The sequence below is a fragment of the Protopterus annectens genome, chromosome 6.part1, assembly GCF_019279795.1.
Source record: "Protopterus annectens isolate FY-2018-M chromosome 6.part1, PAN1.0, whole genome shotgun sequence".
In the NCBI taxonomy this organism is placed as follows: Eukaryota; Metazoa; Chordata; order Ceratodontiformes; family Protopteridae; genus Protopterus; species Protopterus annectens.
Window position 1 is genome coordinate 528707139 of NC_056738.1, and position 25858 is coordinate 528732996.

The 25858-nt window shown below is 38.2% G+C and overlaps 1 protein-coding gene across 1 annotated transcript in view; it reads right to left on the reverse strand.

The window, feature by feature from the left end:
* Positions 1–25858, reverse strand: part of CCS (copper chaperone for superoxide dismutase) — a 593635-nt gene that overhangs the window by 548834 nt on the left and 18943 nt on the right. Inside the window, exon 2 of the mRNA XM_044075992.1 lies at positions 1701–1773. Within this exon, the coding sequence (XP_043931927.1) occupies positions 1701–1773 (73 nt within the window). The remainder of the gene's footprint in view (positions 1–1700; positions 1774–25858) is intronic.

Here is a 25858-nt window from a genome sequence, read left to right on the forward strand (position 1 = left end):
ATGTGACAAACTCACAGTCCTTAGCAGCTTCTCGAGGGGCAACACCAGCAGGATCTAGTGGTCCAAGGTACCTGATTTGGCCACAAGAGAGTCACTCATTGGTGGCTGAGGTATTGAGAAAGATGGCTCGACTACTGAAGACTCCTGTAAAAGTTTCTTCTTCTTGTAGATGGGAGAAAAGAATCAAGAGCACAAAGTCTCCTGTATGGTGTAGCTGAAAATACTACCTGATAAGCGGGTAGCATAGCCTTGAACAGGCAGCGGACCTCCTAACAGAAAATTTATAGTTTGAGGTAATAAACAAAATGACAATCCCCAGCCCTGTAGTCCAAGCTCCTAGCTATATTTCTATACAGCAATAAGTAAATCTGATTTAAAACAGTTTTGTCCCTGGACAGATACACCTGACAGAAAATTAAGTTTCTGAAGTGATCTTTTTGTGACAACCACTAAAATACACGAATCCTAGCTTAAAATAGACTTTCTCCCCAGAAAAATAAAATTTTCTCAGAAATTTTAATGAAGTGGAAGGTTTGCTCCAGAGGGGAACTTCCAGGCACACCCTTGGTAAAATGCTAGCCGACCGTCAATCACTCAAAGTCACAGGGAGGGTGCACTTTGATGGCAAGAAAGTTCGAAAGGGCTCTAACCACTGATTTTATATGGCTCTCCTTGAGCCGTGCAGTAGTCAGGAAGTGTATAGGGTGCTCTAAAGTTTTGGATGCTGGACAGCTTTCATATCCTTGACAGATATAACCCATGCAGCTTAGTGTACCGCAACAGTGATCTAATCATGAAAATATGTTTTGCTACAAGCAATGAGACAAAGTCCTTCACTGAAGTACTTTATAATGCAGGATTATTCATCTTATTTACTTGATCATGTTGACTGGGTGTACCTCAAATGTGCCTATAGTCTTTTTCAGGTGAGAGCAGAGGCTGGCTATGTTTACACTGACCTCAGGTAGAAGTGGCTAATCTAGCCAGAACACTACAGCAAATTCTTCTGGTCTTATAGGTTCATAGGTATGTACTAGGCTAGCTGCCCTTGTGGGACATTTTAAGCCTAGCCAGTTTCCCTTTTTGTGCTTGAAATAACCTATCCCATTTGGCTACAGATTGGCCTTATCTATTCCATGGTCAATAATTCTATATTACACTTAATGAGAATAAATGAGATCATACCCTAGAAAAATTGAGGGGATCCATGCATGGGGTAAAACATTAAGGCACTGCCACTGTCCATTAGTAATACAGGGAGCAATCTTGAGGTAAATTTTCTGTTTCCCATGCACAGATCTAAGTTGCACTTGAAAATGGACAGGGATAAACTTTGTTTTATGTGGATGGGAAGTCTATTCCACAGCAACAGTATCCTCTGAAAAATATACCTGTTCATACAAATCATTCTGTTGATGTTGCATAAGAGGTTTAGATCCCAAGGCCAAGTATTTCTGATGCCATCTGACTTGCTGATGTGCATTAACTCCCTCAATAATTGGTTGGAGAATGCTTTGCCTTCCAGACACAGATCACCTCTTGCAATCTGTACGTACAACTTTCTGCCTAGTGACTTAATGTAGTGTAGGTCATGTTATAGTACTGTTAATCAATACATGATTTTTGTCTTCATTGCCTTTCACACAGATCATAAGCCCAGTACACATACCCATTAAGCAAATACATGTAGCAACAAGTACCTGATACTCCTTGCAGTACACTGTTTATCTTCTGGACACAGCTCTCGCAGCTCATTTGGACTGCAAATTCCAGCTGTAAAAAAATAAAATAAAATAAAAAATAGAAGTAAATCACTAATTTGTTTGCTGCTACAAAATGGGGGAGTTACAAAGATGCTCAGTAGTACAAAGGAGCTCCAAATGCAAACCATATTTTCCCCTCAGAAGAAAAGGTTGACACTGTACAATCTTCTGCACGTGACAATGGCACCAGTATTCTTTTGCACGTCAGTAATTATTTATTTATTTTTTTTTATTTCACATTTGTTAACCAGGTTGTTTCAGCTGAGTTACAAAAAAAAAACATTTTCAGTGAAGACCAGAGGAGAAAAGCTCCAATAATAAATAATAGTGGAAGTAATAATGGAACTAAACTTGGGGGGGAAGGAGGCATGGTTCTGCCCAATTAATTTTTAATTAAATCAGTCCAAACAGTCCATCCATTCACACCTGATACTCAGTTTACCAAAAGGAGGTCATAGGAACGACAAAACCTGTTAAGGCAAGCAAGAGACATACAGCCGTATCTATAAAGGATGCCAGTTAATCTTCAGTATGAACACTGACACACACACACACACACACACACACACACACACACACACACACACACACACACACACACAATGCAATCAAATACACATGCAATCTATCACCAACTCAACTATCTATACATATCTGGTGGGAAACCAGACACCTCAGTGAAAACACAAAGACACAGAAGTAAGACAAACAAAATCTGCCACCCAGCAGTGTGAAGCAGCAGTGTTAAAAAATGTATTACCTTCTGTCCTACAAAGTATAATTTTGATCTTTATTTTTTGGGTTTAGGTCTTACTACTGTACTTTCTGTCCTAACTGTGCATTATCTTACCTTTTATATTCTCTGCCAATAATGTACAAGATACATCTCACTCAAGAGAAAACAAACAAAATAAAGAGCTTAGGCAGCAGTAAAGAACTTAATTAGCACACACTGACTGCTGTGGTCATTGCAGGAGTACAAGTAATTTAATTGTGTGTGTGTTAATTATTGCTCACAATCTTGTGCTAGCAAACTTTTGACTGTTAAGTAGTGATGTAATGGTGGGTTGTAACACTTACCTCTATTATTACTAGGTAACTGATGAATAGAGCTATTGTACCTTTACAAGCACTTAGAGAGTCGCTCATCACAGTGATTCTATTGTTTCCATCATTATTTTAATTTTTCCTGCTTTGGACCTACCAGAAGAAAGCAAATGTCCACTGGTATGCACAGACTGATGGTCTCCTGCTCACATGGGTGTTGACCTAAACTTTCGTCTCCCCCCAAATCTCTCCAATTTATAGATCTGCTTTCCAACTCACTTTTTAAATACGAACCCTACCCTCTTAAAGAGCTCTAGTAAACTATACTCACCACACTAAGGAACTGAAACTAAAGTAATGCTGTCAAATTTAAGTTACACATCTGGTCACCGCCACTCACACTACAAGTTACACAACTACTTAAGCAATGCTCCTATAAAAGAGGTCTCCTTTTACATTAAAATGTTCTTTTTTCTGGCAGTACTGCTGAAAGCATCCACATTTTCACCTGCCCCATTCCAATATGGTGGACAACCCTTACAACCTTTACACAGTGCCTCAAAAATAATCTCCTCCTAAATATTTATCAGACTACAGATATTCACTCACCCTGTAAACCCTTGTTTTTTTTTTTTTAAACACTACCACCCACAAAATTTCTATTATGTTTCTTATACTCTCAGGTGATATTCACTTAACCCCTAAACTCAATTTCAAATAAATTTGCAACTGTGAATGCAACCAGCATTTCTAATAAAACCGTCCACAACTGGACTCGTGGTTACAAACAAGCTTCCCTCCGTTTCAAAAAAACACTAAATCCCGGTTAATTTGCACATCTTACTTGCCCCACTCAGTCACTAAAAACTATAAAGTATTCTTTGACTCAGGCCAGGAGGATAAGGAGGCAGACTCACTTTAGTCAGAAACTCCAATAATCATTCCCCTGTACTTACTGCAAACAGTAATATACACAAAGACAACACCACATTGGTCTCTTATTCAAATTTCACTGTCAGGCTGCACTAAAATACTACCACCACCCCTACATTCCACTACCTGAAACCATTACACAGCTGGAAACCCTATTGGGCTCTATCAAGGCTACCACCAAAAACAAGAAAATAATAATGGGGAATGCCCACCTAGATTTTCATGACCCTTTCAAAAACAAACCTAAAACATTCTGCTGCATTGAAACCTACCATAAATCAGGAATTAGATTAACCCCACCCCTAATAACTATAAACTGCTGGACAACATTCTTACCAACTGTTCATAAAGATGCATGTTCACAAATGTCCTCTTTAACTCCCTGTATCCTCTGTCCTGTATTCTCTACTTGCCGTCTGTGAGAAATCAAGCTTCCACCCAGCTAAATCACCTCTAGACAAGTCAGAGAAAGTTGTAAAGGCATTTTATTGCAGGAACTCAACTACAGTGACTGGAATTACATTACCCCTTTTAAGTTTATAGGGCCCTTACAAGCTTAGCTGCACACCACAAACAATTTGGGTCCAGAGTATCAGCGGTGTCTACACGGAGGGGCATGTTAGTAGGGAAGTAACTAATGATTTGAAAGGGAGTGTTAGGATAATACTTTTTTATCAACGGCCTCTGCCAGTAAAAGACATGGGGGCCACACTGGGACTTAAATCTATCCCACACAATTGTCAAGGTTTTGTTTAAATAGGGCCAGGGAAGAACTCTGTTTTACACAGATGGGGAGCCTATTCCATAGTGCAGGGATCCTCTGGGACACATATCTGTTTATGGTGCAAGTGAAGTTCAGATCCTTTTATCTAGTGTTGCTGGTGCTGTTTATTTTGCACATGTGCAACAGATTCATCAGGGCTGGATCTGAGGAAGCATGTAAACCAGGCAAAGATCCCTTCTCGGCAGCCTCTAGGAGACTGAATACAGACACAAAAACATAGGCAATCAATGCAGGACAGGGTATTCATGCCTGAATTCTCCTGGTGAGAAACCTTTGTGGGTGTTCAGGTGTTCCAACTGTTGCAAGTGCCTGGTTACATACATGACAAAGGAATCATTGTATTCAATGATAGGTTTGAGGGGGGTGAATAGAGTAGTACTATAATTTCCTTGGACCTGGACTCCACACCCTTACCTATAAGATGGGCAACACAGATTGATTTTCTTATTTTCTTAGCTAGGTGTTAGTCAAAGGCCAGATTGCTGTCTACATATGTCCACAGATCCCTTACTACTGGGCCAACTCTTAGGAGCATTTTATCGATGGAGTAATTAACTTGGGTCAATAGTTTCCCAAAGGGCATTATAATGCAATTTTTGGCACTCAGTTTGAGGCCATGGCTTTGGCACCAATCATCTGTCTGTGTTAAAACTCACTTGCAAGATGTTGGTATCTTGGAGGAATATATAATAGTCACAATTTACAGTAATCTGAAAACTTGTTAAGCCAGAGGCCTTGAATGTTAGCCTTGACGTCTGAGAATTAGACATCAACAAGAGCACAGTACGGAGCCCTGGAGTACTCTCCTGATGATCTGTCTCTTGGTGGAGGTGGTCTCACCGATTCTGACTTCTTGGGTCCTGTCTGTGAGACAAACAGCAATTCAGCCAGTTATGTAAGGATTTACACCTAACTCAGAGAGCTTGTCAACAATGCCTGACTGGGGTACTGTACTGAATGCCTTAGACCGGTCAAAATGTGCAGCACACACTTTTACCCTCGTCCACTGCCTTGGTGACCCTCTCAAAGAAGTCTACCAGGTTAAGTAGCATTTCTTTCTCTTAACAAAGCCACATTGGGATGGGTCCAGTGCCTGCAGGTTGCCAATGTCCTTGTTTATCATTTCCACGATAACTTGTTCCATGGCTTTACATATCAAACTTGTTACAGTGATGCCTCTGTAGTTCCTTGGGTTGGGTGATAGTCTGCCCTTGTGGAAGGGAATGACTGTTGCATTCCTCCATTCACTTGGAACATAGCTTGTTTCTAGGTTGCAGCTGAAAAGTGCCTCAAGTGGTCCTAACAGGTTATGTTTTAGACTGTTCAGGAGGCAACCAGGGATGTTGTTGGGATCCATGGACATGGTGTTCTTGGCTTTAGCAAGTTTTGCCAGCACTTGGTCACTGCTGACAGCTAGGGGAGGTATGTTGGAGGGTATTTTACCTGTTGGAGCTGGAAGAAAGTAGAGAGTGAAGTTTGAGCTGAATTTATCAGAGAATAGATTTATGTCACCCTGACTGGTGAAGGTGGCACCATTCACCACCAGTTTGGTGTTAACTCTAAAGTTCTGGGCATAGCCGACGAAGGCCTTCTGATTGTCCGTATCCTGCAGGCTATCGGTGTTAACTCTAAGGTTCTAGACATTGCTGAAGAAGGCCTTCTGATTGTCCGTATCCTGCAAGGCTATTCTGACCTCATAGCTGGCCTTGTTGAACTTAATTACAGCCCTTAGTTTCATGTTTAGTTGTATAAGACAGCACTTGGCCTTAACAGAGTTGCTCTTCCTGATTTTGGCCACAGGATTTATTTATTTATTTACTATATACCCTGTTTTACATGAGGATTGTTTTTAGAGTTTGTTTTGGGTTTATTTCTGGAAGGTATGGCAGCCTCTACTAACCATTCACAAGTCTGCATAGGAACTCTGTCAATAATTCTGCTGTGGTGTCAGGGTTGGGGGAAGCCTTGAATTTTGACAAACTGTTACTTAGTATGATGTACTTTGTCTTTGAATAATTTGTGTTTAGCTAGATTTTCTGGGTTGAGTTTTACTTCAAATGAGACAGCTTTGTGATCTGACTCACTAATGAGGACTTGATACACAGGGTGGGGGTGGGGTGCAATGATGTCCAGTGTTGGTGAGAACCACATCCAGTACATTTGATCCTCTGGTTGGTGCGTGTACTATCTGTTTCAGGGAGCTTATGTTAAAGTCCAGGAAGCACTGTGTCTGTGAGTTTGAGATAGTGTAAATGTTCCAGTCTATACAGGAGTAGTTTAAGTCACACATGAATACAGTGTTTGGTTGTACTGTGAGTGCCTCTAGTAGGAGATTAGGGACATAGATGGTGACTTGAAGCTAGCCATGATATGGTGAGGGGCCTTAACTATGGTGACTTGCATGTGGATGAACTCTACGGTATCATCATATTTAAACAGCCTGGAGGCATGTTTGTTGCTTTCATAGATCAAGACACCTCCACCTTGGGTCCCAGTCTGTGCTGTTGTTGCCCTACATGTGTGGATGGCACTGTAGCCTTGCACTTCTGAGTACTTTCTATGGCTTTAAACCCACACTTGGTCACTGCACAGATGTTTACACTGAAGGGTATGGGTTTTTTGCTTAGACTCCAAGCACTGAGCAGCAACACATTAAGGTTCCTTGTAGACTTTTACACTATGCTGGCAGTTTTGTTTTTTTTGGCATTGCCTAAAAAAGGCTCTAAGGGGGGTGGATAAAGTTTTGTCAATATCAAAAAGCCTTGGGAGGGGACAAGTGCGGCCTTCCTTGTCAAAACAATGTGATCTTTTAACCATGTCTTCCCATACTGACAGTGCCCTGGGGGGGTACTATGAACCAGTGTCCCAACCCCTCAGCTCTTCAAGGGAAGACAAAAAGAACTGCACTGTAATAAGCCAGTCACTTATTAAATTAGATCTATACATCCCGAAAAGAAAGAAAAAAAAACACATTCCTTCTACTGGCACACCAACCAAATGGCCAAATGTATGACATACCCCCTCCCCTTGGCCATTCAGGTCCTATTTCTGTGTCCTGCTCCAACCCTCCTTCAAGAAATTTTTTTTTTCTTTTCTTATTTTAAACTGTAGCAAACCATTGCTCTAGTTTATACCCTGCCTAAAATGCAGCAAGCAACTGCTGCAGTTTAGACCACATAAAGAGTGTTACAGCTCTTAGGTTTGACTGCAAATGCAGTAGCCGGTAGTACATTAGAGAGTGATCAGGACCAGGTGAGCATGTCCAGCAACACTTTGTATCCAGGGCAGTTGCCCCTCTCGTCCCAACCTAGCTATACTACTGCCGACAGATATTGGACCCCCCCCGTAGAGACACCAGAAACCAAGACAATTATTAAAATCAATCATTTTATGTTCATACTATGGCATAATCCTTGGTGATGGTAGAATGCTTCTCAATGTACGGCTCATACCAATCTGTGACACAGAAGCTGCATTATCTACATTCAGCATTTCTTTGACCCACATACAGAATACTCTTTATCCACTAACAACCAAAAGACTAAAAGCTATCAAGATTCCCTGGATAAGTCCACAGATTTAACAGCAGCAAAAGAATAAGAATAATACCGAGATGGAGTGGAAACAAGACTCTAATGACATATGCAAACACCACCATTTCTTACAACTAGATGGCTGGACATTGAGAAACATCTTAATTCTAGCTCTCCCAGTATGAAAACAAATACTTAGCAGAGAAAGCCAGTAGACCTGGATTTCAGAGTAACTTTCAGTAACTGGCAAGTAAGTGCACTGCATGGATGCCAGAAAAAATGAAATACAGAAGACCTGAAAGAAAATCAGCTACAAAAGGTAACGAAAAAATACTGACTGAGAAAAGTACTGTAGCTGTTCAGCAAAAAGTAGTGCAAGCTCCAGAGATGACTTCCAGCAACCTAGAGGAAATTATAAAGCAACTGCACACAGACCTCACTAAAATAAATGAAACACTGATGGAATATATTAACTCAAACAATAAAAGGCTGGAAAAAATGGAAACCAGGACATCCTAATCACAGACTCTCAGACAACCATGCTTCTAACCCTAACTTGTTTTCTGCACCCTCTCACCATAAATCTCTCCTTTTGCTACCATTAACACTCAAAGTTTATGAAATAAATTTCCTACCCTTCATGCCTGGCTATCCAATAACCACCCTGGCATTCTCTATCACCGAAACATGGCTGAAACCCCAAATAAAAGATTCCGAAATTACCCTTCCCAACTACAAGATCATAAGAAATGACAGATCTCTAAAGAAAGCTAGTGGAGTAGCCCTACTTTTCTCCTCCTCCCTAACAGTGACACTCTTTACCAAGCCTATACCCCAATTTGCAACAGCTGAACTAACCCTGGCCTTCCTAAAAATTAATAACCATAAAAACATATGTACAGCTACTCTTTATATTCCACCAGGAAATAATATCCCCATTCTTGAAGATATTCTTTCTTGGTTCTCATCCATTATAAACAATGAAATTATACTCTCAGGTCACGTAAACATAAACTGGGCTTCTATTCATATAAACAATGAAACTATACTCTCAGGTCACGTAAACATAAACTGGGCTTTTATTCAATTACCTACATCACCTCAGAATATAAACCTATACAATTACACCCAAATAAATTACCTCTCCTACCAGATTTAATAAAGATAACAACTCCGGTAGTATTCTGGACTGGATATTAATTTCTCATCCCAACTCCATTTCTGACAACGGTACCCTACCTGACTCCCTCAGCAATCACCTTCCTGCCTTTGCTCATCGCTCACCATCCTCCCTCCATCTTCACCACAAATACATAACAACTCGTACCCTAAAAAACTTCAACCCTCTAGCTTTCTCTCACTAAAACATATGAACTGGAACCCTGTAAAAACTCTCTCTCTTGATTACGCTGTCACATTCTTCAATACTACATTCAATAACCTACTAGATAGCTTCGCTCCACCCAGAACTAAAAGAATCAAAACTAAATCTACCCCTTGGCTAACTAAAGCAACTATTACACTCATGCATCTCCGAGATAAATCTTGGAAGCATTACCACAAATCTAAAACACCTAACACCCTTAGAGTATAAGCAACTTCGTAATAAATTGAAAACACAAATTGCTTTAGACCAGACGTCCTACTACTCCAAGCTTCAAACCAATCATAGATACAACCCAAAAAAATTTTGGAACAGTGCATCTGCTCTCCTCCTGGCAAAAAAGACAATCCCTGCCCTGACCCTAATTCTCTAGATCATACCTTATCTACCCAATTCAACTCTTTGTTTATTAATTCCATAGCCAAGCTCACCACATCATTCACCAATAAGACTTCTACTCCACCCTCATCCCACACCCTCAACTCTAGTCCCACTAATATCAACACTACTCATCTCCCCCCTTTACCATACAACCTTTCTCTCTACACACCATAAAAAAACTTCTACTAAAATTAAAACCATGCTGTCATGCCCCAAACAACCTTCCATCTAACTTTCTCAAGATAACTGCAGATGGCATAGCCCTTCCCATCACCATATTTATCAGCCGTTGAACCCAAGAATCCTATGTACCCCTCCTGTGGTAGAAAGCGCTCATCATTCCTCTCCACAAAGGAGGCAACAATACTGAAATCTCCATCTTCCGTCCTATAGCCATTCTGTCACCTGTTTCAGAAGTCAATGAAAAATGCATACACTTGCAACTCCTTCCCTACCGCCTAGACAATTAACGTCTTTCTCCAACTCAACATGGGTTTAGACCTGGACATAGTACTACCACTGCCCTTCTCTCCTTCCTTGACATCAAAAACTGCACCCGAAACTCTGGCAACATTGCATCATTGCATCTACCATTCTCCCAAACTTATCAAAGGCCTTCGATAATGTTTCCCACAAACTTCTCTTTTCCAAACTCTCTCTTCTCAGTCTCTCCCCCTCCTCTATTAACTGGTTCTCCAGCTACCTTTCTAATAGACAACAAGCCGTCAAGTGGAACAGTAGTACCTCTTCCTTCCCTCACACTCCAACAGGAGTTCCACAGGGCTCTTTACTGGGTCCCTTACTTTTTAGCATCTTCATTAATAATTTTCAACAGTGCATTCCTAATACCAAACTTGTCCAATATGCAGACGATTCCACCATAATTTGCTATGTTCAGTCCCTCCCCAAACTCAAGCAACTAACACAAGATGCCTTCTCTTGTACAAAGTCTTGGATGCTGAATAATCACCTTGCTCTCAATGCATCCAAAACCAAAATCACGATCTTTACCCCATCCAAAAATACCTCTAGCGATAAAAATTCCTTCTCCATAGTCAAAATAAGATTCCCATTGAAATCATCTCCCATACAAAACATCTAGGTGTTATCTTTGTTGAACATTTAAAGTTTGACATTCATATACAAACTAGTATTAAGAAAACACAAATGCTGTATCGTCACAGCCATTATCTCACTCCCTCATCCAAACATATACTTTCTATTTCCTACCTCATCTCTTCTCTCTTGTATGAAGCCCCTCTTTTCACCAACCTTCAATCCTCCCTAAAGTCAAAACCGTCATCCTGCTACAATAAAATCTCTTAAGTTTGTTACTGGGACCAAATCCTCCTCCCACCACTGTGATGCACTCCACTTCCTGAACTGGCTGGAACTGCCCCACTCTCTCTTTTACATTCAACTACTAACTGCTCACAAACTCGTTTTCAAACCCTCTAACTGCCCTTCCCTCTCCTCCATACTCACCTTGCATCATCCTGACAGACTACTCAGGTCCAATAACCAGAACCTCCTCGAAGTGTACAAACCCTTACACTCACCTGGGCAATTTCTCCGTTTTTTCTCCCTTGCTCGTATATGGAATCCCCCCCCCCAAATTCGAATCACCCAAAACCACTCCTCCTTCAAGACCAGGCTCCATTCCCATCTCTCTTCTCACTAGGAATACTTATGCTCTCACCCCACCTGACCCCCTCTATATCATTTCTGCTCCCTCTTCCTTTTTCTCCTTTCTCAAAACTCAACCTAGTGACTCCCTTTATTTCATTTCCACTCCCTTTTTCCTTTCTCATAACTCAAAGTATTCACCTTTCACTGTTCTACTCTCCTCCTCTAATTCTTCCTCCCTCTCACCTCATGAAACTTTGAGTGCATAAATGCCTGCATTCCAAATTATACATATGTACTTCAAAATACTTACGTTTTAATTTCATTCAGTACTATGTTACAACACCTTGCTCATATGTTATTATTCTGTCTTCTATATTACTGTGTTGCTCAAATGTTATTATTCTGTCTTCTGTATTACTGTATTTTAGTAGTTTTTGAAAATTGTATTGTACTTGTTAACTTTGTTATTAGCTTTGTAATAACTGTATATGGAGCCTTTCTCCCCAGGCCTCCACTGAAAACGGGCTCATTCTGGCCCAATGGACTTTCCTGGTTAACAAACTGCAAATAAAAATAAAATAAATAAAAGCTTTAAACAGATACTCAGATAAGGTGATAAAACTGCAAAACTCAGAGGTCGAAATGAAGAATAGGATGGCTGAATATGAGACTGTCCAAGAAGAGATGTTTCAAAAAAATAATATAATTACAGGACACAGCACGTACGAAAACCTGAGATTTTCTGCTGTACCCAAAAAGCTGGAAGGAACAGAGTGTTTTAATTTCATAAAAGCACAAATAAACAACTGGACTGGTACTCCACAACAGGAATTGGTAATTGAAAAGGCACACCGTGTGTATGCTCCAAACCTGGCTATGGGAAAACAACCTAGAACTTTAGTAGTAAAGATGAAATCTTACCAACAGGAGGAGTAGTTTTTTTCTGACAAAACTGGCAGAAGGACAAAGTACTAAAAGTGGGAGACAGCTGAGTGTTTGTGGAGGATTACTACTCATTGCACACCAGACAGAAGAGGAATACATCTATTCCATTATTCATGGAATGCTGAGAAGCAGGCATGAGATTCAAACTGCTGTATCCAGCTATCTTCAAAATACTTTTCCCTGGAGGAACATTTTTTTTTTTTCATGAAGTACATGCTAAGGAAGAAATACAAAAGTTTGTCCAGCAAAAGTGAGCTGTAAAACAGAAGGAAATTCTACTTCTTGTTCTTCTGGTAATAAAGACCACAGAGAGAATGTGCCAGTGAAAACTTTCCTACAGTTTCAACAAAAATGCTTGAGAGAGGGGAAAAATGCACAGGAGTTGACTAGAACACCCGAGAGTGCACTGGCAGGAATAGAACAAGAAAATCTGGAAATATTGGACTTTCTTAAATTTGTAGGGGACTCTAAAGCATATGCCCAACTTCATGTCATTAACATTTGGAGAATAAAATCAGTAACTTGGAAAGTGACAAATGTGGGATTACAAAACAATAATTATACTTGTGAAACTGGACAGAAGAAGACAATCTGGAAATATTGGAAGTCTTTTGTACTTTGTCAAACTAGTAGTGGACTTTACAGCTTATGCCCTACTTCATGTCATTAATGTTAAAAAAATACTCAGTAGAGGGGAAGAGGAGGGAGAAAATTAACTGTAAGTAAAACATTTTTTCTTAATACTACTATTTAAATGGTGCATGCTTTTCTTTGCATGTTATAAAGTAATTTTGTTTTAGTTATTTTAACTGTAATGGGGATACTAATGTAAATAGGTGCTCCTGTTTCTTTCTCTCTCTCTCTCCCTTCTCTCTTTGTTTAGATTTAAGAAATGTAGGCACTGCGATGAAAAAAAATCTCATAAAAAAAATGACAAAAGAAAAAACTGTGCTTTTTTTCATTCTACATAGGGGAATGACTGGGTGAAGGTACTAGCTTTACATAGTACGTTTTAAGAGAAAATAAGTACATGAAAAAATACTGAATGTTATAAGTTTTTTTTTTCTAGTAAGCAGTTTTGTTTCTGGCTCTCATGTCTCTAGCAGACAAACTGATAAAGAGAAATGTCTTGGAAAATATGTTTTCTGAAAGCATTCAAGTCATTTCCCAGCTGAGAGAGCTATAAAGATAATGCAAAACCAGACAACACTTAATAGAATCACAGGCTCTATCATGCTTCTTAGCATGGACAATCTTTCTTTTAGTTTAGCTCGAGTCTGTGTGTGTGGCTGTCAGTTTGGAACATTTGTTCCCACTAGGAGGGTAAAACTTCAGTATTTGAAGATGTTTATAGTTCAGTGTGTTGCTATTAAGTTAATAGGTTCTAGGGAAGTAGTGTGTGTGTGTGTGTGTGTGTGTGTGTGTGTTTAAGGATTTTCAATTAAACAAAATGTTCTGCAAAATGTGACATAAGCTCAAATGGAGATGACAGGAAACAACTGTATAAAGGATTAACCTGCCAAACCGTTCATGCATGCATGTAACACAAAATCTGAAACTAGACATTTAACAAAAAAAGCTGTTATATATAAAAGGTGGGATGATAATCCCTCAAGAATATGATTATTTCTATAATGTCTTTCAACATTAAATGTCTTACAGATAAATGCAAAAAATAGAGTAGTGAACTATATTAAAAATGTAGACTGCGAATAGCTATGCTACAGGAGACACATTTGAAAAGAACTGAACATGTGAATTTGATAAAGAAATGGTTACAGGATGATTATTCAGTGGAATACCTGGGGAAAAGGAAGAGTGGAGTACTTACATTAATTGTTAAGAGGAGCTCCAACAGTAACAGAAGAGGATAAAAAAAGACAACAATGGTAGATTTGTAGTACTAAGGGGCTACTGGAAGGGAGGAGGATTACACTGGCACATATTTATATTCCACCAAAAACTGCTATAACAGAGCTTAACAAAATTCTGGGAGAAATAATCAACATTCAGCAAGGAATATTACTTACAGGTGGGGACTGGAATTTGATTTGCAACAGTGACGATATGCCTGGGGGCCCAGAAAGGATGATATAATAAAGGAGGGTAGATTTTTAAAGGAATTTATGAAATATGTGGCATGGAAAATGTAAATTCAGTACTAGGAGTTCAGAGTGAACGTACAAATTATTCCCCAAGATACAAAAACTGGATTAGGCTAGAGAGAATTTACATTTCACAGGAATATGTGCATTTAATTGCAGGTCTTGATACGCACCCCAATAACTACTTCAGATCATCCACACATAATAACTAAAATAAAAACACAGGGTGATGAAATAAAAATGAGACACTGGCGCATTTCCACCTATCTGTTGAAAAGAGTAGAATTTAAGGAATGGGTAGTGGAAATTATTCAGGAGCTATTAGAGAAGATAGAAATTTCATCTGAAAATATAGTTAGGGAGTGGGAGAAAATTAAAGTAGAATTAAAAAATAAGGTGGGAATATAAGAAGGGGGATATGGTTAAGAAGCTTAGGGAGGCTATAACAAGGAAGATAACAAGGAGAAGTATTAGAAATATTTCAGAAATTCTATAAAAGTCTGTATAAAGCAGAGACACATGGAAATCAAGAAATGGTACAAACAAATAGAAATGTTTATGGAAGAATTAAATATGCCAAGGTTAGAGGCAGAGGAGGTTCAATTACTAACAGGATAGGAGGAGATGAGATAAAAAATGTTGATGTATAACCAATCTACAGGAAAGCCCCCAAGAATAGATGGTATTCCTGTGGAAGTTTGGAAGCTAGGAGGGACAAAAAACCTGATAAAGATCTGAAAGATTTTGTTTTACAGTACTTTAAGAGGAGGGGGAGGAGGAGAAGTACCAACATCTTAATAGAAAGCAGTGGTAGCTGTAATACCTAAAGAGGGTAAAGATCCATCAGATTCAGATTCATACAGGCCCATCTCAATACTAAATCATGATTATAAAATATTTATGGCTATAACAGCTAAAAGAATGGCAAAAGTGACGCCGAAATTGATAGATATGGATCGATGTGGTTTTGAGGAGAGAAGCCAATCATTTGACAACATTAACAGAACAGAGATGATCCAGAGGGATGCAGAATGTAAGAAAATACCACTGTTGTTGGTGGGTCTTGATGCAGAATAAGCTGGGACTTTATGAGCACAGCAATGGAAGCAATTGCATTCCCTCATAAAATGATAAGTTTAATTAGGAAGACATATGAGAGATCAGAGGCAAAAATTAAAGTAAGTGGGGTCCTCTCTGATAATCTCTGCTTGAGCAGAGAAACCAGGCAAGGGTGTCCTCTCTCCCGTTTGTTATTTGCATTATAATTAGAAACATTAGCAAAGAAAATAAGGAACTCAGAAATTCAAGGATACAACTGGTATGGTAGTCAAGACAAGCTAGCTCTGTTTGCAGAAGACAATATTTTTATACCCGACATAACAAGAAAGGGGCATTACAGTGTTGAGAAACATAATGAGACAGTTATTGAGATAGTTTCAAAAATTTTCGGGACACAAAATTAATGATGCTAAAACAAAAGCACTAGCAGTAAATTATGTACCCACATACAAATTGGTTCAGAAATATCCATACTTATGGGTACATGATAAAATCAAGTATTTAGAAGTATGGATTAAAAATTATACCAGTGTGACAGCTAAGGATATGTGGGAAGAGACTAAACAAAACAGAACTGAGGAAACGGAAGCTCTGTTATATGGATATTGATAGTAAGATACAAGCAGTTAAAATCTTTTTCATCCCTTTAGTCTTATACACGGGTCAGGCATATCAACCAGAGAAGTTGTGGATAGCAATTAATAAAGAGCTGAATTATTTTATCTGGGAGGGGAAGATGGCAAGAGTCAAGTGGGATTAGCTTATTCTTCCAAAAGAACAGGGTAGATTGGGATCACCCAAGTTGAAGGGGTATTTCAATGCAGCGCAGATAAGGTTCCTATACTCAGCACAAGCAGAAAACTATAATTCAAAGTGGAAAGAGATGATGATGATGATGATGACGATGAAACAAGGGGGGAGCTCAAGAAACAAGGAGAGACTGGGATTTTAGATGCAGACCTTTAAGGAGAACAACAATAATCATACAGAACATTATATTCATAAAGTAGCAGAAAGTATTATAAGAACTATGCCAAAATGGGAATACAGAATGAAGATTCTGCTGATAGGGATGACTGCAATTAGGGATACAGACAATAGACAAGAGGGATCTGGAATATACTGGAAAAAACTGGCAAAGGAACCAAGGTATTGGAGCAAGTAACTAGAGAGGAAAAAGTAACAGAATGGGAAGACACCAAGAATTTATTTGGACTGCAGGTTAGAGATTGCCTTCCATATCAAGGATTGATATCGGTTTATAGGCAAAGAGAAAGAAATAGGGGAGATCCCAAAAAAACTACCAGAACTGGTAGAGGTTTTACTAGAATCTAGAATAGAACAGAAGTTGCCATTAAGAAAGGAATAATTAGTAGAACATAAAAAACATTGCATGATAAGTATACAAATCAATCAGAGGAGGTTAGGAAGGATGGGAAGAGAGACTGGATAAGCAATTCACAAAGAAACGATTGGGTGATATATGTATGTCTCCCAAATATGCAACAAAATCTAGAAGATTTAAGATCTTTGCATAGAATTGTTTACATAGGCATTTTTATTCCCCAAGTAGACTCCAAATATTTTTTCTTCAAGTAGACAGCAAATGTTGGAGGTGTGACATGGAAGAAAGAGGTAACTGGGAACATATTTGCTGGTAGTGTAATGAGTTGGCAGACATTAAAATTTCCCTGCATAGTACTCTGTCAGGAATACTGGGCAAGCAAATGAGTGTAACTAAGGAATCAATCTAAATTGCCAAGACATGGTAATGTCTTGTTAAGTTTAATTCTGTTAGCTGCCAAAAATGCAATTACTAGAAAATGGAAGTCAAAATCTAAACCAACTGTACCTGAAGTAGTGAATATTGCAACACAGATAAAAGAACAGAAGAGGGAGCTTTAGAAAATGGTAGGAGTAAATTACATAGGGGGAAAATATGGAAATTGTGGGAACAACATGTGCAGAAAAATGTTTTGGAGGAGGAATGAGGTTTAAGAGAAAGTATAAACTGAATAACTTATGTAATGTTACCTAGATTATAGGATATATAACAATATGTGATATATAACGTTTGTATGAACTTGTTAATACGGCTTGATTACTTTTATCTAAATGTAAGTTTGGCCATGTCGCAAATATTAATTCAATAAAAGGTATTAAAAAAACGTAAAAGACCGAGGAACTTTTCTACATCCTTACTTCTTTTTTAGTGGCAGTTGGCTGGCTATCAGGAAAACTGCAGGCAGTAACACACACCCCCCTCTAAAGTAGGCAGAACAGGGGGAATGGGTGTAGGTTCTGGAAATGTATTCTGTAATAACGAATAGTATTTTCTAAGAACTGAAAAAAAACAGTGTTCTTCCACTGAGAACAGTGGCACATTCTAACAACAGTCTCAGAGAAAGGGAAACCCCCACAGCACGGATCAGAAACTGAGCTCTCCTCAAAGTCTGAATCAGAAATGTGAGGAGAAAACCCTATAGCTCTCCCTTCATCTTCCTGTTCAGACTTAATCTTGAACGTATTTAGAAAAAGAAATCTTAACATTGTAGTTAATAATAACTTTGATTTCTGATAGGACCACTTCTCTGTAACTCGCAGGACACAGTCCTTGGATCCAGAGGAGCACAAACCCTTGAAAAATGTAGCCCCAAAGGTAGCTCAGAATGTAGAAATACAATCTAGTTTCTAGTGATTTGCAGTAGTATTTAGGGAAGACCATGTAGCCAGTATATAAATATCTAGAGCTGCACCTCTGAAAAAAGGCTACTGAGGTAGCTATAGCTCTAATACAATGAGTCTTAATCTGTGGCAGTGGCTTATTATGCTAAGTATACCAAAAATTGTACATCATCAGGTAGCTGTCTGGCAAGCACAAGTTTGGAAACCAACCTAGAAATTAAATGGAATAGGAAACAATAAGTTGGGTTTCATTATGAATGGACTATGTTCCAGCCACATATCTCAGATGGCAAAGCATATCATTGGTTCATAGGTTTATACTAGGCTCTCTACAAGCCTAGCTGTGAAACCCAACCCAGTTTTGTCCCAGAGTTCCTTGTACATCTACATGATGGGGTATGTTTGTAAAGAGGCAGCTAAGGGTTTTGGGAGTGTATGTTAGTTGGGGATTAATTTACTTACTGTATGGGCCAAACCAGGGTGAATATGCAATTTCCCATCCAATGATCAAAGTTTTTTTTTTTTTTAAATAGGGTCAGGGATGAACTCTGCTTCATGCAGATGGAGACTGAACAATAAACTAGAAAGAAAATAGTCCAATGCATGCATTGATTTAAATTTAACTAATTTGAAACTTTAGACATAGTTCTAAGTAACTTCATCTATGTGAAAAAAAACAGATATGGAGGATTAGCAGAAAGAGCATAAAACTCAGAAATCCTTCTAGCTGGTGCAACAGCTGCCAAAAAAAGTGTTTTTACCTCTGTAGTTGCAGCAGCAGCCTCAAAAAAAAAACAGAGTCAAATTGTCCAGAAAGAAATGTAAGTCAAAGGGAGGTACTGGATCTTTTAGAAGTCTTAGCAAAAAAGTGACCTTAAGGAAGACTTTTTACACTTTGAAAGATAATAATAAGGTAAAAATGTTGGGACCCGCTAGAGCGAGTCCCAAAATGTGGAAAATGAATGGCTGAAAGATTGGATTTTCATATATCAAATCTGAAATCCCATCTCTCAGAATATTCCCTTTTCTCAGATTCATGGCAATCTTGGATTTGGTATATACAGATATGGTGGTATGGGGGATGCATGGAGTGATTGCCCCTATACAAAAAGAAGTTTTAAAGAGAAGAGCAATTTTTTTGGGAGTTGCTCTTCTCCGGGTTTTCGGTCTTTTTTTTTTTCAACTGGGAGTGAAGACTTTTTTTTTTTGTAGATACTATTCTATTAAATGCTGGGACCTATTTCTCCCAATTGGCCCAATACTCTAAATTTTTATACTAAACAATTTATTTCTGTAGCCATGACTACCTGAAATGCTATTTTAAAAGGTTGTACTATTGAAATATGAAATGTTTAAGTGTTAGCTTCAATTATTCTTTCAGTTACAGGAAAAGGTTGTGCATTTATGTAAGGAAATTATCTTTTTACAGTTAATATGTTGCAATTCCTGTATCAATGATCATCACTATAGGAGTATTTAAAAAACAGATTCAAGAAAGAAGGGTGGGAATGTCTTCCTGCTTGGCTGGGTTGGGTCTGTCGATTCTTAGAAAATAGACTTGGAGAATCAATGAACAACAATGGCTAGCAGACATTCCAAAGGGGTGAATTAATGTATCGGACATATGCATTTAAAGAAAGTATGCCTGTTCAAAGCATAAGAGCCAAGTGCTGTGATGGAAATATCTTACTAGAGTTGCCACTTTCTAATTGCTGAGGCTTTTAAAACCACAGTCAGTGAATAGGAAAAAAAGGACAGACCTAACAGTGGCAGCACTTAAAAGGGTGCACGTGTGTGTGTGTGTGTGTGTGTGTGTGTGTGTGTGTGTGTGTGTGTGTGTGTGTGTGTGTGCGTGTATGTGTGTGTAATTTCATAAGCATTCATCTAAGAGTAACAACCTGAAATATATCAAAGTGCTACTATGTATTAATTCATTCCTTTGACCCCCAATCAGACATCTGAGCTGTGCGCAGTCAAAGTGGCTACATCTGTATGTCTCTATGCAAGTGTTGGGAGGGGAGTTGAAATTGTATACACTATAATGTCTAACAGAAATAACCTAAATATATATTACAATGGCTTTTATTTTACAGTTACTCATATGATAATGGCTTTTATTTTACAGTTATTCATATGATCACATTCACACAACCGAGGTGTGCACTGGGTGAAATAGCTGTAATTGGTTGGCATGTGTGCAAGACATTCTATGCATAAGAGTTTGAGGTGTGTGTGTGTGTGTGTGTGTGTGTGTGTGTGTGTGTGTGTGTGTGTGTGTGTGTGTGTGTGTGTCACAAACTTTCTGTATGACTATGAGACTGAGTGTCTGTGGCTCTAGATCTATGTATGCATATTTGTATATGTTTGTGCATGAGTGGATTATTACATAAATTTACAACTTACTTATATTTTGGAAGTAAAGTGCTTTCTCCAACTATAATTATTAGGTCCTACAAAGACTAAGACATGTTAGGCAGAGGAATTATTTTACATCAAGAATTAACATATTACTAATAAAACAAATAGAAAATGAACTGCCTTCAAGTTGTTTTGTAAGTGCAGTAATATCACCAAGGGTGGGCATTACAAAAAAAACTATGTCCACTCTAGAGGGTATTATTCTTTCCTTACTAAACACATTTTACAAACAAGCATTGTATGCCCAGGGTCCGACTGTGGTGATGAAGTTATTCTCCAACCCTAGTAACTTACAAATACTATTTTTAAGAGAGGCCATGATTACATTGAGATGGTCATGACTGCATGTCTGTTGTGGCTTGATTGAATTTGAAGAATACTCCAAGAATTTGTCTAAGTGTGCTGTTTTCTTTGTGCCAAAATATATGTTCTAATGGAAAACGTTTCCTGTTACAGGATTCTTATTATACATGCACTTGTTCTTTACAAATGCTGAAGGGGTTTGCACATGAAATGTTCTCTTTTCAGTATTTCTGTAGTTGATAACATACTAAAAGACAATGTATGACATGGCAGTCAATACATAGTCATTAAGGGAGACTGAGTCTGTGAGTGGTGACAGAGCAATAAATGTCACAGAATATTTTTTTTTAGTTGACATGATGCTAAGACACAGTGAGAAAGTGAAGCCAGTTTGAGTTGGCTTTCCAGGCAGTATTATTTGAATATGGAATGGTAGGTTGTAAAGCTTGTTCTCCATTTTTGACACCCTAATGAGATTAATGGCTTATTTATGCTTTTTCAAGGAAGTATTTTACATAAGTAAATGTTAGGTTGGCCCTGTTCATTGGGGGTGAAGTGGGCTTGACTCATCCCCACAGAACAGAGTAATTATTTGTGCTTTGTAAAAAGGTACATGAATGCCTAAACTACTGTATCAAGATTTTGCACACTGAGCAGTTTATAATACATGTACCCTTTAAATGCTTCTGACATGGTCACTGAAGGGAAAAGTGACACACACATTAAAATGCTACCAAGATTTTTCAGGTTTGATACAACTGATGTTACTGAAAAATGTAATGGCATTGCAGAGAGTCTTTACAAGGTGCATTACATATAAATACTTAATGCCTGCAGGTATGTAACTCTACTGGGATGCACAACTTGAACTTACTACTCAAACTGTACTTCTCTGTTTACAGGGACCTAATGAAAATAATCTAGAACTGATCAAACATAACTTAAAAGTCCTAAAAATGATAATTAAATTCTTATCAACAAAGGATTAGGGAACTAATTAAGAAATTACGTAATATACTGCCAAACTACCTCACTCATTTGTAATTATACATATTCTTCTAGAAGATGGAAGACTGCTTCTCCTGCAATTCTTGTCAACCAAACTATGAGATTTGCAAATACTTTGTTTTCTGGTGGAGGAGTTTATGCATACTCTAAACGAGTATGTGGCTTTATTAGCTCTAATAATTCTTATATCCCTTACTCTAGTCCCAATATCTGTTTATCAGGTCAAATCACAGGCTAGTGTGGGTGCCAGGGTGATCTATAGTGTAGACCAAGCCCATTTTACTCAGCTGATTTTACATTAAAACAACTCTTTTAAAGGCAACCTTAATTTGAATAATCGTATACAGTGCTTTTAAAACTGCAAGTCATATGCATATCCAGGTTCAAGCATAAAGCTCATTATATGGTATGGAAAAGATTTTACTAAGCGCACATTGTGGAAAAGTAAAGTATGGCACAAATACAAAATTCTTCACTGGTGTGGCACTGGACCTCATAAATAAAGACTTAGGTGACCTCCAAACCCTGAATCCTATCCAATTTGACTTCATGAAGGGCAGATACTGCCTGTTAAAGCTGGTGGATTTCTTTGAAAATGTGACCAAAGCCATGGACGAGGTAAATCTGTGCAAACAGCATACCTCGATCTGGCAAAGGCTTTCGACACAACCTTACATTCAGGAATTACCAATAAACTTAGCAAACTGAATGTACACCCCTTTGTTTTACGATGGGTTGCCAACCTGCTCACAAACCAGACACACATTAGCAAAGTGGGTGACTCCACATCATCCAGCAGATCTGTTACCAGTGAGGTGCCACAGGGGTCAGTGCTGGGCCCCCTATTGTTTGGTATATACTTCTCAGACATTCAGGTCAAAACTAAAGGGTTGTGGGTGACCAAGTTTGCAGACAACTGCAGACTATTAGCAATCACTGAATCCCCAAATGATGTCAGTATACTCCAGGAGGCAACAACTGGTGTATTAGTCACGGTCTCAAACTAAATGCAAAGAAATGCATCATCATTCCCTTCAGCACAAACAATGTCCCCTCACACTATCAAATCAACAACAGTACCGTAGGTAGCCACGAAGTGGTAAGGGACCTTGGATCACAAGTTTACTGCGACCTTAACTTCAACCACCATGTGTCTACTGTAGTAAGGAAAGCCTTGTATGTAGCACACGATTAGTAAAGGCATCACATCGAGAGCAAACAAAGTTATATTTTATAACTGAGTATAACACCCCGTTTGGCATGTACCGTACTAAGCACCTGAAGCAATTAGAGAGACCTCAGAGGTTTCTAACAAAGAAGATCAAGGGACTCCAGCATGTGTCTTACACAGATTGACTAAAGTCCCTGTCACTATACTCCATATCATATAGACTTCTTAGGGGAGACTTATGCCTGGCCTACAGAGCTACAGAGCAATCCAAGACCCAAACCTAAAGAACTTGCTGCATATCTGTAAATCAAATGGTTCTAGGGCTACCTGTTCCAGGGGTCTAAATATGGTCTGCGACTTAAACAGGCCATGCTGGAGGGACAGATTTATCTCCCAGCGACTGCAGCATCTTTGGAACAGGCTACCAATTCATGTGAAACACAGCACCTCTATGACACTGTTCAAGAGGAGCATGGATGAGTGGATGGGGCACCATAAGTTCTTACTAGAGATAGAGCACACAACCCTACTAGACATAGGCAGTCATCACTAAATGCAATCTGGGGTACTGACTAGCATTTCTATGGTCTTACAGTAGGATGAAATGGCTAGGCTTAAAATGAGCTCCAGATCGATAACCTAGTAATCTCCTATGATCTCTATGACATTCAGGTTTCTCAAAAACGAAAACTATTTTTGGCATCTATCAGAATAAATGAATACTGATACTTGTTTAGTTCAGGAATAAACACATTAACCTCACAGTTTGATGACTACACATGGAGATGCTTTCCAAACTCCTTCACAGTAGACGATTCAATTACTAACAGTTTAATTAAGGGCCTGGCAATTCCGGAGAAAATGTTTCCATTTAAAATAAAAAGCCGGCTGTGACAGAATTAAGAGTCCTATTTTAATAAAACCATTAACTATAATATCACTGTATGCCCCCTGTGGTGAAAGTCAAGTTCTATATCATCTATTTAATACACTGTCATCTTTTGATAGATATTATTACATCTTATCTGAGTTTGTAATATAAAACTGGATTCATGCTTGGACAGAATAGGATCAGGTATGACATGCAAAAAATACAGACACAGTGCTTCTTGCAGCTCTAATGAATATCAGCGACTTGTTTGATCCACGTAGACCTTTATTCACTGAAGTATAGTCTAGAATACATTTTCTTGATCCAAGTAATGGGGTTACTATGAGATGGAATATAAAACAGAAGATAGGTCTAACCCAATTCATTTAGAGATGCATCTTTCAGGTAAGATCAACTACCAAATCAAACTGGAGATTTACTCCTGAGCTGACAGAGGAAAGAGATGCTAATGAAGAGATACTGCAGTTTTTTAAACAATTTTTAAAATAATCGAGATTATAACATAATATATGGTATAAGATGAGCAACATTTAAAGTGATTGTAAGGGGGATATTAATTAGTAGAGCTTTTTATTTAAAAATATACAAAGGAAAAAACAAGAAAAGGCATGTAAAATCGTTGAAGACAGTTTTGGTACATGTAAAAAGACTAAAAAATGTAAATAGAAACTGACTTCAATGAACATCATAAGGGAAGTTTTTTTTAAGGGGGTCAAACCCTCCTGCACCCCCAACACCTCCTGAATTTATATATTACAAGTCTTAGGTCGTACAACAATGAAGAAAAAATCAAATTCCACTGTCACCGAATGCAGTTTCCGTGAATTTACTTCAATCATACATTTACTGCAACTACCTTCAGTGATCTGATGTGCTCACATTATTAGATAATGACCTAGAAAAGAAACATGATGAAATGAAATATTCAAACATTATGATCCTTCAACAAGAATTAAAAATATCCATGCTGAAAGTCAATGGATTTTGAAAAAGAATGAAGGCAAACTATGCAAAGGGCCAGTTTTTAAGTTGTTGACAAATATCTTAAAACTTAATCACAGTTTGGATAATACATTATGCACCCAAAATAGGCCTGCATACAGTAAACCTCAATAAATTACGTTTTCTCTACAATACATACAAATCAATTTAGAAGTCAGCAAATCCCTAAATTAAGCAGTTGCGAATTGGAAATTACTAGAATAACTTCAGACCAAATAAAATTCTAAATGATATGACAGATATAGTACAGAAGTCTCTCTCCCTATACATAAAAAGAAGCGACTGTCTCTACTTCGTATAAACATAAATACCTAGAGAAACTACCACTACCAAAGAAGAATAAATTTCAGATAAGTACACAAATATTCACCACTATCAGACTACATTTTAAAACCTAATAACTTATTTAAGAATTTAAGAATTATAGCCTTAAATCCTTAATCAACTTGGATATTAAATTATTTGCTATGAATTTAGGTAAATGTTTTAGACTGGTAGTAGGCCAAATAATTTCAATGTTTCAGTATGGATTTACAAAGTAAGACAAACCCAAGAAAGTAATAATATGCTAGAACTATTCTAATATAATAAAAAAGTAACATGTACATGATTCTTTGCCCGTGAATGTTAGATAACAAAGCTTTTGACAGGGTTTACATCTCCTTCCTGTATGTATTCAAGAAAGTTAGCTTCCCCGAAAAAAATATATTGAAATTATTTGTACTGCTTCACAATAAATGGATTGGACTCCTATCCTAATACTATTCTAATGCATACACAACAACACCTTGTTTCCCCTTATCTCTCTAATTATGT